General features: G+C 32.4%; 1 protein-coding gene across 3 annotated transcripts in view; it reads left to right on the top strand.

Moving 5' to 3' along the window:
* Positions 1–542: 542 nt before the first annotated feature.
* LOC124354776 (homeobox protein orthopedia) overlaps positions 543–14,312 on the top strand; it is an 86,310-nt gene continuing 72,540 nt past the window's right edge. For all 3 annotated transcript variants that reach the window (XR_006921710.1, XM_046805475.1, XM_046805473.1), the window contains exon 1: positions 543–760. Coding sequence is in view for 2 of the 3 variants with exons in the window: in XM_046805475.1 (XP_046661431.1) it covers positions 724–760 (37 nt within the window). In the remaining variant the exon portion in view is untranslated. The remainder of the gene's footprint in view (positions 761–14,312) is intronic.

Below are 14,312 nucleotides of genomic sequence, written 5' to 3'. Positions count from 1 at the left end.
CAATATTATATTAAAATTAATACTACACACGTGGCAGTTATGATAATAATACTTTATAATAATGTTAACAAATATTTTATTACATATTTTTTTAATTAAGGTACTATTTTTAACTGACGTTAATCGCGAAGCATGTACTTAACATGCACACAGAACTTATATAGTAGAGTTTACTCAGAGGGCACAAGTTAGCAAATTCTGTAGGCCTACAGTTTGCTGCAACACAGTCTGCTATGCCAAATTTCTCAAGAATTTGCCAAAGCAAACGGGCTCAGTGTCGACACGCTTTCGTGGATGGTGAAAATTGAACCACAAATTATTACTCAAAAGGAACCGCGTCCTCAGCCAACTTAATGACAAACTGGAGTTATTCTTTGGAGCAGAAGAATTTCTTGTGAGGAGAGAAACTTTGAGAGCTGTGACACTCTCGAGTGAGGGGGGTCGTCGGAGGGGGAGGGAGGGTGACTTCTGATTGGCTGGCCACGCCCCCTCCGCCGACCAATGAGAAGCGAACCAGTCTGTTCAGACTCCGACTGCCACCGATACGGTTTAGTGGGTACCCCAGCAATGGCTTGTAACCTTTGCTTGCATATTTACTGTTACCGGGTTTGCTAGTCTGGTGTGCTGTCCTCGGTTGAGACCTCGGTCGTGTCCTCACCCTGTGCTCACCCCGGCCTCAATATTCTGTCCTCACTCTCTCTCAGGCCGGGCCTAGCCGCCGGGATGCTCAACAATCTAAGCATCATTGGATCCAACTCCGGTAAGTTCGAAAATACCATCACACATTTTTAATGTCCACATATTCTAATTCGTAAACGTACTCTATATTTCTCACATTTTATATAGACTTTTAAATAGGAAGTCAATAAATGAGTACAGTAAAGATTTTTAGTTGTCATTTTTAAGCCTCATTTAACGAAAGTATAGAAGCCAAATTAAAAAGTGATTAGTTAAGTGCCCATTTCAACTAGAAGGTTCTGTTAGTTTTGTCTACCCAGCCGATTTCAAATTTGTTCCAAAAATGAGCGTAAAGGCTAACAGAAGCCCCACCAATTCCTACCCTCGGTGTCCGGGCAGTATTCTCCACCACGGCCCTCGGTTATCTAGCCCTGCTCGGACCACAGTGTAAGAAGTCAGGGGGTGATAACGCGCTGTACTTTGATAGGACGGCCAGATTGGTCGGGCAATTAGTGCAATCAGTCCGGACCTATTCCCGCCAGCCCGCCTAATTGTAGCGCGCCGCTCGCCAGTCGCTTCTTCCGCGCCAGTCTTTCGTTGTACTAAGCTACCATCTTTTAACACAGATGTGTCGGTTTTACGTGAACTTGGTGGTCGTTATTTTACTGAATTCAAAATATTTATTCGTGACATTTTTGTTGTGTTTTTAGAGATGGTTAGTCCTTCCATGTGAGTTATACTTATCTAACATAATATTCATACTAATAAAAATATTTTATACCTTCCCGCATCAAAACCTTACATGTTTTAGTTTTTTCAGGAGTAAATATATGTTATCAATAAAATGAATCCCTTTATTTAAGAAATGCTAGATTGCACTAGGTTATTTAAAATAAAGTTAGAGGTCTTGTTATAGAAATATTGGTATATTTGTTTAGTATATACTTACTGCTATGGTGAATATTGTTTGGATAGCTCATGCTTAAAGGCTTGCTATGTTACATTATATGACGTATGCCGGTAAAATAGAACTATAGGTCTGTAACAGAACCGTTCAGATGTTCGCATTGTTTGCATTGCTGCTAAAATGCTTTAACTCAGTTTCAAATTGTCAGACAATAAACAAAATCTTGATTGCCATTAAACATAGCACAATACAATAGCCCGAGTCATACATGAACTTCAAAACGATATACAGTCTTACATAGTCATATCTAATATATAAAATCTAGCTATTTATAGGCTGCTAGCTTATAAAGTTATGGATCTATCTGAATTATTTTTTTAATATAACTTCTATTTGGCTGGTGAAGGTTTTAAATGAAGTAAACTAGTTATTATATGTATAAATAACAATAAATTGATTAAAGATAGGATAAAATGGTTTTAAATAAATCATACAATTTACAGGAATTATATCCATTAAATGAATAGAAAACATTGTTTTTTCAGTAGTTTTGACAGGACGTACTGAATTTGTTATTAGACAAGTGTAAATTTATAAAAACAAATGGTTAAAAAATGTAAAGTAAAAAAACTTACTTTGCTTTTTTTTACTTTAAAAAATTTAACTGGTGATCAAAAAAGTCTGTCATGTGGTGTCTATTATGAATTTTTTCTCCCTCGAATATTTCCATGTGCTTTATTAAAACGCTTTGATAACTTTATTGATAGTAAATATGTAAATGCGGTTAACTTCAATCAGTTTAAAATTTAAATCATATTTAATTGCTTAATTAATATAATTGTTTTCAATGTGTAATAACCGTAATCAATTAGGAGGTTGATTTAAAACAAAACGTTGGTGCACTGTCCTAAAATACCATAAAAACAAATATGTTTCTTTTACAAATTTTGCTTTTGTTGTTATTGTTACTTTTCTCGAAATCATACAATTCTTAATATTTTTGTTAATTATTGAAAATACAGTATGAAATCGTCGTAGATATAATAAATAAAATATATTTTTGTTTTCCTGTCAAGGAATAAAAGAGACTTGTGAATTTAGAAGACCACCAATACTGATTCTTTTTTTCAGTTTGCAATAATTAAAGTTGGTTAACCTCCAATTTTTAAAGTTATGCAGATTTCAAATTGTAGCTTTAGTTGTATAGAAATATTTAATCTAACAACTGAATCTTTCCCTACGTGATGGGATTAAAATTTTATCGCAAGAGACCATTAAAAAGTCTTGACAAACACAATTAATAGTTATAATTAATAATAAAGCTACTTTGTGAAATGTACCGGTACTACAAAGAATATTAAATTATTAATTAAAGAAGAAACTTCCTACACAATTCTTTGGATTAATGCTTGCTTGTATAACCATCTGGAGGTTTCTCCGTTTCCTAAATAATTATGCTTTTTCCAAACTACTGCGGTGACAGTTTATTACAGTAAGGATATTTTGTGCGCCTGTAGTGGTACTTTTGATTCATTCAGCATAAAGGTATAGACCCAACAACTGCGACATCTACTTATATAGTATTACATGGGGATGTACACAATTGAATAATTTTAGCCTTCAGGGTTCACAACTGTAACACCTTGGGGGATGGAAATTTCAGGATGCCCAGGACGAAACGCTGGCTAACTTACTTGTTAAAGAACATAATCCTAATATAAATTATTACATTCTGATAAGGACTAGGAACAAGCTTACCTAATCCTGAACACCTCCTTTTGACATCGCAAACTCTCCCAAAATTTGTTTACATAAAAATTCTTCCCTTTAACTTGACGACCATAAACCCTGTCTCCACGAAGTGCGGATGATTACTACAAGATGTTGCTTCCATGAAATGTGACGGCCACGAAGCCACTTAAAACAAATCCCAATTTTAAGCTTTCAGCCGAGACGTTAATTTATAAAACAAAACCGAATTAGATTTTTAACAGCTTAAACTCTGCACACAGCACGACTCATTTTATTATTTTAAAAGATTTAAAGCATCTGGCCATGATACACAGAAACAACTGTATCGATGAAATAATTCACCAAGTATAAGTTAAATGAGCTTTAACAAAATACCCGGTACTTTAGATATTACAAAACTGCATGATTAATTCATTGAAAAAGAAATTTTAAAAACTATTACTCCAAATAGCAGAACATTTTGAAATTATTCACTAAACAACAACTAAGCGCTACTCTGATGCGAATTTCCAAACTGACTACGGGTCTTAAAACATTCAATGAAAATGGTTTTGACATATTCCAAATTCTAAGAATGACTAGAATTGTATCAGATTTCACTAGGTTTCATAATACCAAAGATTTTGGGGCCTTTAAAATAGTAGTAGGCCTACTATTTATTTCCAAAACAAAGTACATAACTAGTACTTGACGTAAAGTTAACCAAAATAACAATTGGTACTTTCAGCTCATAATTACCTCAGTTTCTGACTTGAAACATCTTCCTATCCTTGTTTTTATAAAAAAATATAGAAATTATATGACTCTTAAATAACCAAATAGGATATACCATGATATAAACAGTATAACACAAGGTATATAGGAACTAGTCTTCACAGCACTAACTTGAAAGGCGCTTGCTTTGTTCTTTGAATCCAAGTCTAAGCTTTACTGGCTTGTAACATTTGTACAGAAAGTGCAGACATTGAAGAAATTACACAAGCACAATAGTATTGTGCTACAATTAATGATATCTCTTAGTAGTCATTTAAATAAACAACCATTGTGGTATTCAATTTCGTGTACAATTAATTTATAATTGTATATCGATGCGTTTGTTTTCAATACACCACCTTATCGCATTACCTAATCTAGTATAAAAATATTACATAAAATAAATTAAAACTGTTATTTTTCTCAGACAAGAACGGCCGGTCGGGGTGATCACATTTTATCATTTTAGGATGCTCTATTTATCTCTTATCATAAACGGAAATAAACTCTAGTTTCTGATAGTGACAAAACATCATGTATGTACTACAAGGCTCGAAACACACTGGAGAGTTAAAGTGTTTCTGAAATCAAACTAAACAGAACACAAGCACAAGAAATAACAAACATAGTTTAGGAACTTTTGTGCTAGTGTTTTTATTAGTAGACCTAATAAATTTTTAAAGATTTATCTGATAATGAATACAATTCACGACAATGCAACAAAAGAGAATTCCTGAACAGGAGAAAATATTGTAAAAAAATTATGGTTGCCTGTAAAGTCGGTTTTACGGGCGAAGATTTTACGTGACAACGTCTTTTTCTCGGTAGAATATTTATTGATATGAATATTATTAAATTGCACAATAGGAACAAGGAATTGAATGAAAATAAGAATTGCACAAATTTTAACTATAGAAATATATTTTGTTTACTAAAACATTGTACATAATTTGAAATTAATTAAAATTTGTTATTGTAAATGGTAAATTTGAATAAAACATTTACTAAAATTGGAATTTGAAATTCTTGCTAAACACAGTTAAATTCTAACTCCGCGCGTGGTGATTGGTCGGTTTAGTTCGTTTGTTTGGTCGCACTGTTATGACAGGTTAGAGGTTATAATTTGTTATTTTAAATGTTTGACTAGCAATACGCGCTGTTTCTTCTCAATCGACTGAATTACGATTGATTGCAGAGTGATTTAAACTAATAATTTACTTAACACTATCAACATTTGTCAATAGTATGACATAAACTATAAACTCAGTTTCTCAACTTTTGTGTCAATCTAACAATTAATCAATCAATCATAGTTTACGATAATGAAATATCAGTGTACAATTATTTACCTTTATTGTTGTAGTTGTTGTAAATGACGAATCTAAGCACTCCACATTTTCACGAATAAACATAGTTATCTGCTTTATCCCGTGCGGCGGACCCACAGTTATCTGCTTTATCCCGTGCGGATCCCGTGCGGCGGACCCACTGGACGGGCATCGTAACGTTACCGGGCGTTACACTTTTTCATGAGTGACTCCGAGCCGCAACCTAATTTAAGACGTTGTCACGTCAAAAATAATTGAGGCTTATTATTAATGGCTTAAATATTTATGCCAAATTTTTAAAACGAACATTGTAAAACTATTTTTTATTTTTATAGAATTTTCTTACACTTTGAGCATGTGTTTCTCGTAAATAAATCAGAAATAAGTATACACTAGAGATACTGATGGCCCATGGACAATCTTTGTTTTATTATTATTAGACGTATTAAATAACACTTTTTAAAACTGTTAAAAACATACATTTTGTTATTTTTATTTTCTAATAGGACTTCTATGGTTTTACATACGAAATGAAATGAAATTAAATTAAATGTAATGATCGTATAATTAATTAAGAGAGTACCATCACAAGTTAAAGATATGGTGAACTTGCATTTTAAAGTTTTTTAGTTTTGGATATTTTTTATTGTCTATTCAGAAAAGAATTTCAAACTGTTTATACTTCTTCGTTAAATATTCATAACGTATACATTGTGCAAGAAAACTTAAAAAGCGGTTGTAATTTTACTAATCATATCGTTGAAATGTGACACCTTATATAACTTCGACTAAAAATAATATTTAAGAGCAAGGTACTTTTACTACAGCCGGCTAGAGTGTTTAAGCTTAAGCTAGAGCGTTTATGTTTAAGCTTAAGATAGAGCGTTTAAGCTTAAGCTAGAGTGTTTAATCTTAAGCTAGAATTTTTAAGCTTAAGCTAGAGTGTTTAAGCTTAAGCTAGATCGTTTAAGATTAAGTTAGAGAGTGGTTCTCATACTTATAAAAAAATTTTTTAATATATGTATATTGCATAGATTATAAATACAATATTGTCTACTTTCTACCGATGAAAATATTATATTTTAAGTATCCTACTTCAGGTTCCCACATTGTATTCAAAATATTCCAATCCGTTATACTGAGGTAGGGGCTGCCCTAATAGTCTATTGTAGGGAAAAAATCTTAGGTTTTACTTGATTAGAACAAAACAATTTAATAAAAATATATTTCCGCTCTTATTTATTTCTTCATTGAATTACGCAATGTTTGTAATTTTAAATGTAGGCTATCATTAATACAAATCCAAATCCTCTAAAGCTTTTATTATAAAGAGTAGGCTATATATTTTATATTTTGCACATTAATTTATATTTATAATTAATAATATCGAAAAAGCGTTTAAATGTGTGCACAAATATTTATAACGAGACATCTACCTATAGTTTATGATTACAGTTAAAGATGTAAAACATTTCACGTAAATAAATTCAGAAAAAAATTTAGTAGTCTACATTGCTTTTATGAGATGCAATCTCAAGGATTTTACGTGTACAGCCAAAATTCACTGTTGCAATCTTGGGTCGGGGAAAGCGTAGGAGGGTATCCCAAAAAAGTTATTCTAAAATAATAAATTCGGTATTTAGTCATAATAATCATTTGGAACATTTATTAAATCTATCAAATGTGACGAGAAAGACATGCAGAGGGAAGCATTTTTTAGATTACCATGTCATATGGTTATTATTTTTAAATGTGCAATAAGTCATATCGCAGTGTTACATAAAACTGACTATTTAAAAGCATTTTTTACAAAACTAATTTTCAGTTGCGAGGGCCAAAAATTAATGTTGTTACATATGGAGCGCTTAAATATTCCCCCTAGATTAAAGTTCGGAAGTAGAAAAAGGAAAGTTACATATCTGTGCAATAGGTTGGTGAACGATATGATTTTCCATCTTTCGACGGTATAAAATGACAGAATTCATAAACGTAGACGTGTGTATTTTTATTACAAATACTAATTCCACATTTAACTTTAAACAAGTCCAAATAAAGTTTCTCGTAAACTGGACTACAATAAATAATAAAACATTTAAACCTGATAAACAGTTTTATTTAAGTTACTTCAATTGAGATTTTCCATACATACACTTTCTCTTCCGTGTAATAAAAGAGATTTTTTAACGTAACAAACATAAATCAATTACATGAAATGAGTTGTGAGTGGCCAGATTATCTGCCCGGCGCGGCGGCTCCTACAACTAAGTAATCACATTACATTTCTAAAGTTCATGTGTCAGACTTGGATAAGCCAATGTTATCAGTCCCACGCCCAGTTGAGAAGAGAGATCCGGCAGCGTTCTGGTCGTGCTAGGTGCCAAGTGACACTTTTCCACGAATTACTTTCGACACCTTCTGAGAGAAATCGAGTCTCGATCGCTGGTAAAACCGATACTTGGCCTCATTTGTTGTATGCATATTACTCAATATTATCAATAGCCTAGTACTCAAGGTTTGTCTCTTTTGCGGACTATGTCTGTATTGTTTTGTCAGAATCGAAATAAAGAAAGAAAAGAATAAAGAAAAAAGGCTTTATTGATGCAAGCGTAATATCGTATACAAACAGATTTATTTCCTTTCTTTGTTGTATTTTCCGAGAATTTAAATTGTATAATACAGATCCATAATATAAAAACGTCTGACTAGCCAGCTCATGGCTGACTCTAGGCAAATGTAATTTGTTCTTACCGGGTCAACGGTCTCCCCGAAAACGTTAAGTGAGAAAAAGAAGCTCCCCGAGGTATTACAGTACAAGTTGTATTTTAGAAATTGTATCCACTGGCATGAAATGCGCAGACCCTCTGTGGAACGTAATGTGTTTACTCTTGCTTAGCTCGTAAACAAACCTCTATTGCAGTATTTTGACATTTGTATACGATATTAGCATCTGCTTTGGATATACTGAATAACTTCCATGTTCATCCCTGCAATGATGTAAAGCGACCACGTTGTCAGAAGAATGCTTTGGGATCGTTTAGAAACCATCGTAGTGCACCTTATTATGCACCTGATGAGACAATTTGAACACTTCTTCAACTAGAATACACTGGGGGTCTGCTGGACAACTAGATATAGCATTTTTGTGCTCTAGGTGTCTCCGATTTTGAAACGATGAAAAGAGTTCATCTTAAACGTCTCGTCGCTGACTTTTCTTATCTATTCAGACGGACGTAGAGACAAGTCTGTAACAGTCTAAGGTTCACGCTTCATTGAGTGCAAGGAATGGAATTATACCCCATTAATACGCATAATGAAGAGTAGTTGATTCGAACCTGTATGAATTGAATATGACCCAGACCTGAAAGACCAAAGATCATTGTGACACATAATTCTTGCTCTAAACGATGTTGTCTATAGCCGTTGTTGGAATGGGTGTGGTGTGTCCACGTCTGGGTGAACCAGTAGCCCCACGTTTACGACACCGTGCCCGGGGGCAGAGACACGTTTACGACGTCAGTCCGCCGCCGAATTACACTGTCCATTATACCGCTGTATAACACCATCTCCTCCTCTCAATTTTGTCTAGTCCACCTTTTAACAGAGTTCTTTTGGTCTCACGGCCGTTTATCTGTTGTACAGTATAAGTTATAATCCTAATTTGAAATTGAGATTTCTTTAATTCGATTTAGAATTAGTTTATACCTTTCATATATAATAAATATTATTGGTACATTTATATCAATTATCAGATTTTAAAGTTGTAGTTCAAAAATGAAGTTATTTTATGGCTTCATGAGTTTATATTTATATTTTGCGTTTACTAGTGCATCGTTACTCTAAAATAAAACATATGATACTATTAACAGGTTTAGAGTTATATTTGAAAGTCGTGTGTAATAAATCTGAATTACATCGGTGGTTATATCGGTCTATTAATTAACATTAATAATATAGGGGCCTTGTAGAATTCCATTGTAAGTTGAATTCAAAAATGTGTTAAGACATATTTTTCAGTTGGAGCGCATTAATTTGAATAGGTGTATCATTTTCTACGCTATTTTTAGTAAATTACGGGAATTTTCTACGGTTGTAATTCCGATTCAGATGTTATGTAATAACAAAACTAGATATAAATTTGTTACAATGCGGAGTAACATGTATAAACGTTAAACGTGGTTGCGAAGATGACCATTTAACAGAAATTTTTAGAATTTTAAATGGGGGTTTTACGTTTTTTATTGGTTGAATTTTATTATTGATCTAAAATATATCAAAACAAGTAAAGACGTTCGGTTAGTGAAAATTCCTTGCCTTTATTTTTCTTTTCCAAACACGTAGTTGCAGTTACTATTTAAAAAGTATAGAGGTAGTAACGTTTGATATCTTCAATATTTTTAGTAGGTACTTTTAACTAAGAAGCATTAATTTATTGCATGAATTCTAATTTTGAAGGTTTCATGTAATTAAACCAGAAGATAAGTTACGTAAAATTGGATTAAAAATAGTATGCTTTTATAGAATATGTAATTTGCTCTAGGCCATTTTAAAATAAAACTTCACATCCCTTCTATACTAACGTTTTTGGTAACAGTCAGACTGAAATTTTAAACACTATTGAACATTTTGATGTCCAATACACGTCAAAAGTTTTTTGGGAGATTTACAGATCAACAAACGAAAAACTCTTATCAATTACCTGCGCTGGAAATACAGAGGGAGAAAGGCTAAGATAAAATCGATAGCAAGAGTTCGGCCCCTGGGGAGGGTTTGATAAATTTCCTCCCTTGGAGCTCTTAAGCAACTGCCAACTTTGGGGAACATTTCTCTCTTTCTTTAGATAGATGAAGGAAGCTTTAAACAGTAACAGTAAAAAGATCTGTCTGAGTTTTTGTGATTACCTCCAGTATTATTTAAAGGTAATATTATATTACGTTGCAAATTTAAACAAAATAAACTGAAACTGACCTGTAATCGTATTGGTTTCATACAAGGTTTATAAGATAGTCAAAATCCTTTAATTTTCACGATTTTGAGTGAAGTCGTTTACATTTTATAAACATCAGAAGTTAACATAAAGAGAGATTTGAGTACTTGAAAGATGCAAATTTACTAATCTTGTGGTACCGACCAGATAGTATTAATCTAATAGTACTATTGCTACTAAGCAAGTTATTTAATTTTTTAATGTAATATACACAATTAAATTTTAAGGGGTATATATTGTACATTTAAAATATCGTTTTATTGAGCTACTAATTCGTTTGTGTGTTTAAACATAGTTTTTCTCATTAGCTAATTATAAAGTACTGTGGTTATTAATAAGCATTTATGATTGCCAATGAAGTCACGATTATGAACTTCTGAACAAAAAACTATTTTAAATGGGAGCTAGCAGTACTACTAAATTAACACATATACGTCCAAGAAACTGTTGGGAGCCTTAATGTTCAAATATCCTTTTGTGTACTGTTAGGCTAATTATTATTTTCATTTAAAATCCAAAGAGTTGATAAAATTGTGTACTTTTACAAACAACACACATAAAGATTAAATACTGTTTACAACCCCTTCATACCTTCACTGCTGGTTTATACTGAGTGATGATAAATAATTATGTTATCATAAGACAGTGAGAACTCTAGGGCGTCCGCCGCAGTCAACGTGGTAAATAATGTTTTCTAATATTCAACACCTAATAATCCCTCGGTACTTTTTTAATTGTACTTATACAGAATTATACACAAATGCAAAAGCGACTAGATAACAATTTGGCTCTTTTATTTTCTATAAACTTTCTTACTTAATGCCCATTACAAAACATTAATTTTCTTATGGAATCATAAGGAATTATTATTTCATTCGTTTGTTGGCCTTAAAAGTCTTATATTAGACATAAACTAGCTTTGCCTCATGTCTAAATATTTTCCTGGGAGAATATAAATACAGTAGCTTCCACCAATGTCTCGACAGTTTGTGATAGATTTGGAACCCACTATGGCCAGTTTTAAAGCTGTATTAAGGACATGTTGGCTTAGCTAAGTTACAGTCCTCGGTTACTTCAAATCAGATGGGAGTCTTAATGACGCAGATTCTACTGCAGCCATTGTCCCTGCTTTACATACACTATTGAACCACAGGTTGTTTACTTTAACTTCTCGAAGGGTGATTTATTTTCTAACTTATTACAGAGGTAAATACTGCATCACCGAATTCAGGAAGACTGGTGCTAAACATGTTATATTCAGTTTTTATAGTGTACTAAAACTGCATTTAAAAAAACTTAGAACTAGGAAACTAAATTTATTCCTAAACCTCCAGCAAAATATGTTTTACTATGCGTTAAATCATTGCCACTTTTGTCAAGAACATTAGGTTATACCAGATGAATCATCTGAACTAATATTTGCTTTAAGCATTTTTTTTCTTTAACTTATTTCTTTATCTAAAAATAATGTAAAACGTAAATTATAGACAAAGACACTCGCCAAACTACGTACGCCCTGTCACATCGTCACCTTCGTTTTATTTTGGTCCACCTACTTTCCTAATGGATCTTTTTGTTAATTTAAATATGGTTAACATTCTTATGTGGTTTTTTAAATAACAATGACATTTTAATTTATTACATTAAACTTATTTAATGCAAGTTGGTTCAAACCCATTTACAAATTTTTGTTGACCTACCGGAGAATTGAACCCGTACTCACTAGATAAGAGAGCCGCAACTTTACCCTAACGTTTTAAGTTTAAAAATTAACAAATTTAATAAATAAAAGTCGCTATAACATTTTGTAAGTTTTGACATTTTTAAATGTTGGGCAAATCGAATTGTTTTTCTGTTGAGACTACCATTAAGATTTAGCGGAACAATCTAGAGACATTTTCTTTAATCCTTTATATTAAACATTCCTGTACTTAACATTCTGAGTGTGTAACTGTAATATACTAACTAAATATAATATAATGAATTTTACAATTGCAAATTTTCAATAAGTTCTGAAAGATTGGGAGGTACGCATAGTGTTTCCACATAGTCCTGAACAAAAAGAAATTCTCAACTTCATCCTGCTTTCGCTCGACTGCCATTCACATAATTTTATGGCCGGTACTGAAGTTAATTAGTACTAATGTCTGAGTACAATTTTAATTGCAATTAGGCCTATGTAGAATTATAAACAAAAACAAAAGCATTTAAATTTTATTTGAAAAAAATAGATTTTATCTTTTTTATTCACTTTTATCTTTAATGCCGATTACAAAACAATAAATGTTTTCTTATGTATCATTATAAAACAATGCTGTTGCTCTCTTCCATTTGGTAAGACTCTCGGCATGCACCCTCACTGAATATGTCCCATGCGTCCCACCGTACTTTGGAGAGATTGAGAGGTTAGAAATCATTATATATTTTTAATTCGTCACTGGCTCAATCTGAAGTAAAATTTAAATATTAAATTTTTATTTGTTATCTACATCATACTACTGATCAAGCACTGCCCACCTCATATAATATTATAAAATTTAAATGTAAAGATGTGTTTCAGCGTATTTGTTGAAGTTTCAACAGCTGTTTGTTAGTGTTAATAATATTTGGATTATGAAACGTAAATACCAAGGATTTTTCTGAATTCTAAATTATTCCAGGATACTTTTATAGTTTTTCTCACTACATAAACCTCCCTCGGACTTTAATTATTTCTGTACAAAAATAATAAGCCGAATTGGTGTAGCCGATCTCAACACATTTAGCAATTCACTTTTATTTATAAGATAATTGTCCGTCAGAAACGTCGAGATTTGAATGAAGGTGGGTTGTAGGAATATCCTCAATATACTGTTAAAATTTAATATTTAATATATTTATTTTTTATACGTTCACGAATGATAGGAGAAATAAATTTATCCCATGTTGTTTTATTTGGATGAGCGTTAGCGGACCAAATACTCGTGGAGTGATACTTAAGTTTATCACTCGTGGAGCTTAAAAAATTTAATTTCTGCCTGTCTATCCATCTGTTTGTTTATCATCTCGAAAATGGGCTGATCTAAAAAATTGAAATTGTGCATGAAGCTTCATTTCTATGAGAGGAACACCGAGTTGTATTATAGTGTATGTCACTCTATGGGATCTTAGTGAGCTTTAGCGACTATTTTTACATTTGTCTTATAGATCATCATGATGGCAACGAAAAACTTTCAGAATAAATCAATTTGTAAACGAACTCAGTATAATCATAAGGTATTTTAACATATTATATAGTAAAACGTATTGCCTAATTAGCCAACACTTCCAATGTCATTTGATGGTGACTTTGTTTAGACTTTCATTATTTAAACACTCATACAAAACTCCATTTAATGAACAAAAATGTGAATGTGTTGTGTGGCAACGAATCTTGAGGAATATTTCCTCTTTGGACTTGAAATTTTGCATGAAACTTCTATAATGAGTTCCGTGATGTTGTATGTCAAACCATGGAATTTTGATGAGCATCGTTGAAGCCACCTCAGCTAAATCTGCACACCTCCACCTTGCTTAATAGGGATACGATTCTTTAGTTACACTTATAAATTCTTGACATATGTTGTTAATTTACATGTTGTAACATTCTGTTGGAGCCGAGAACATGAAATTTCTCTCAAGGATAAACCCCTTCTCGTGGTATCTCATAATTATTACGTTTTTCTGTTTTAATTGATCGCAGGAAACAAAGCTTAACACTCGACTTGTAGCTAAACATTTTAATGCTTGCCCATATGGATACATTTTTTATACGTCTTCAGTCAAAGGGGAAATGTTCCACCGAAGGAACTAGTCTACTACTACTGTTCTCGAACTTGTTGAACTACTGTTGTGGAAGTATTTTAGGTGAAGAGACTTGAGCAAAACTTGA

Source organism: Homalodisca vitripennis, chromosome 2 (assembly GCF_021130785.1).
Source record: "Homalodisca vitripennis isolate AUS2020 chromosome 2, UT_GWSS_2.1, whole genome shotgun sequence".
NCBI classification, from domain to species: Eukaryota; Metazoa; Arthropoda; class Insecta; order Hemiptera; family Cicadellidae; genus Homalodisca; species Homalodisca vitripennis.
Note: the sequence above shows the minus strand (reverse complement) of the source record. Positions and strands in the feature narration are given on the sequence as shown.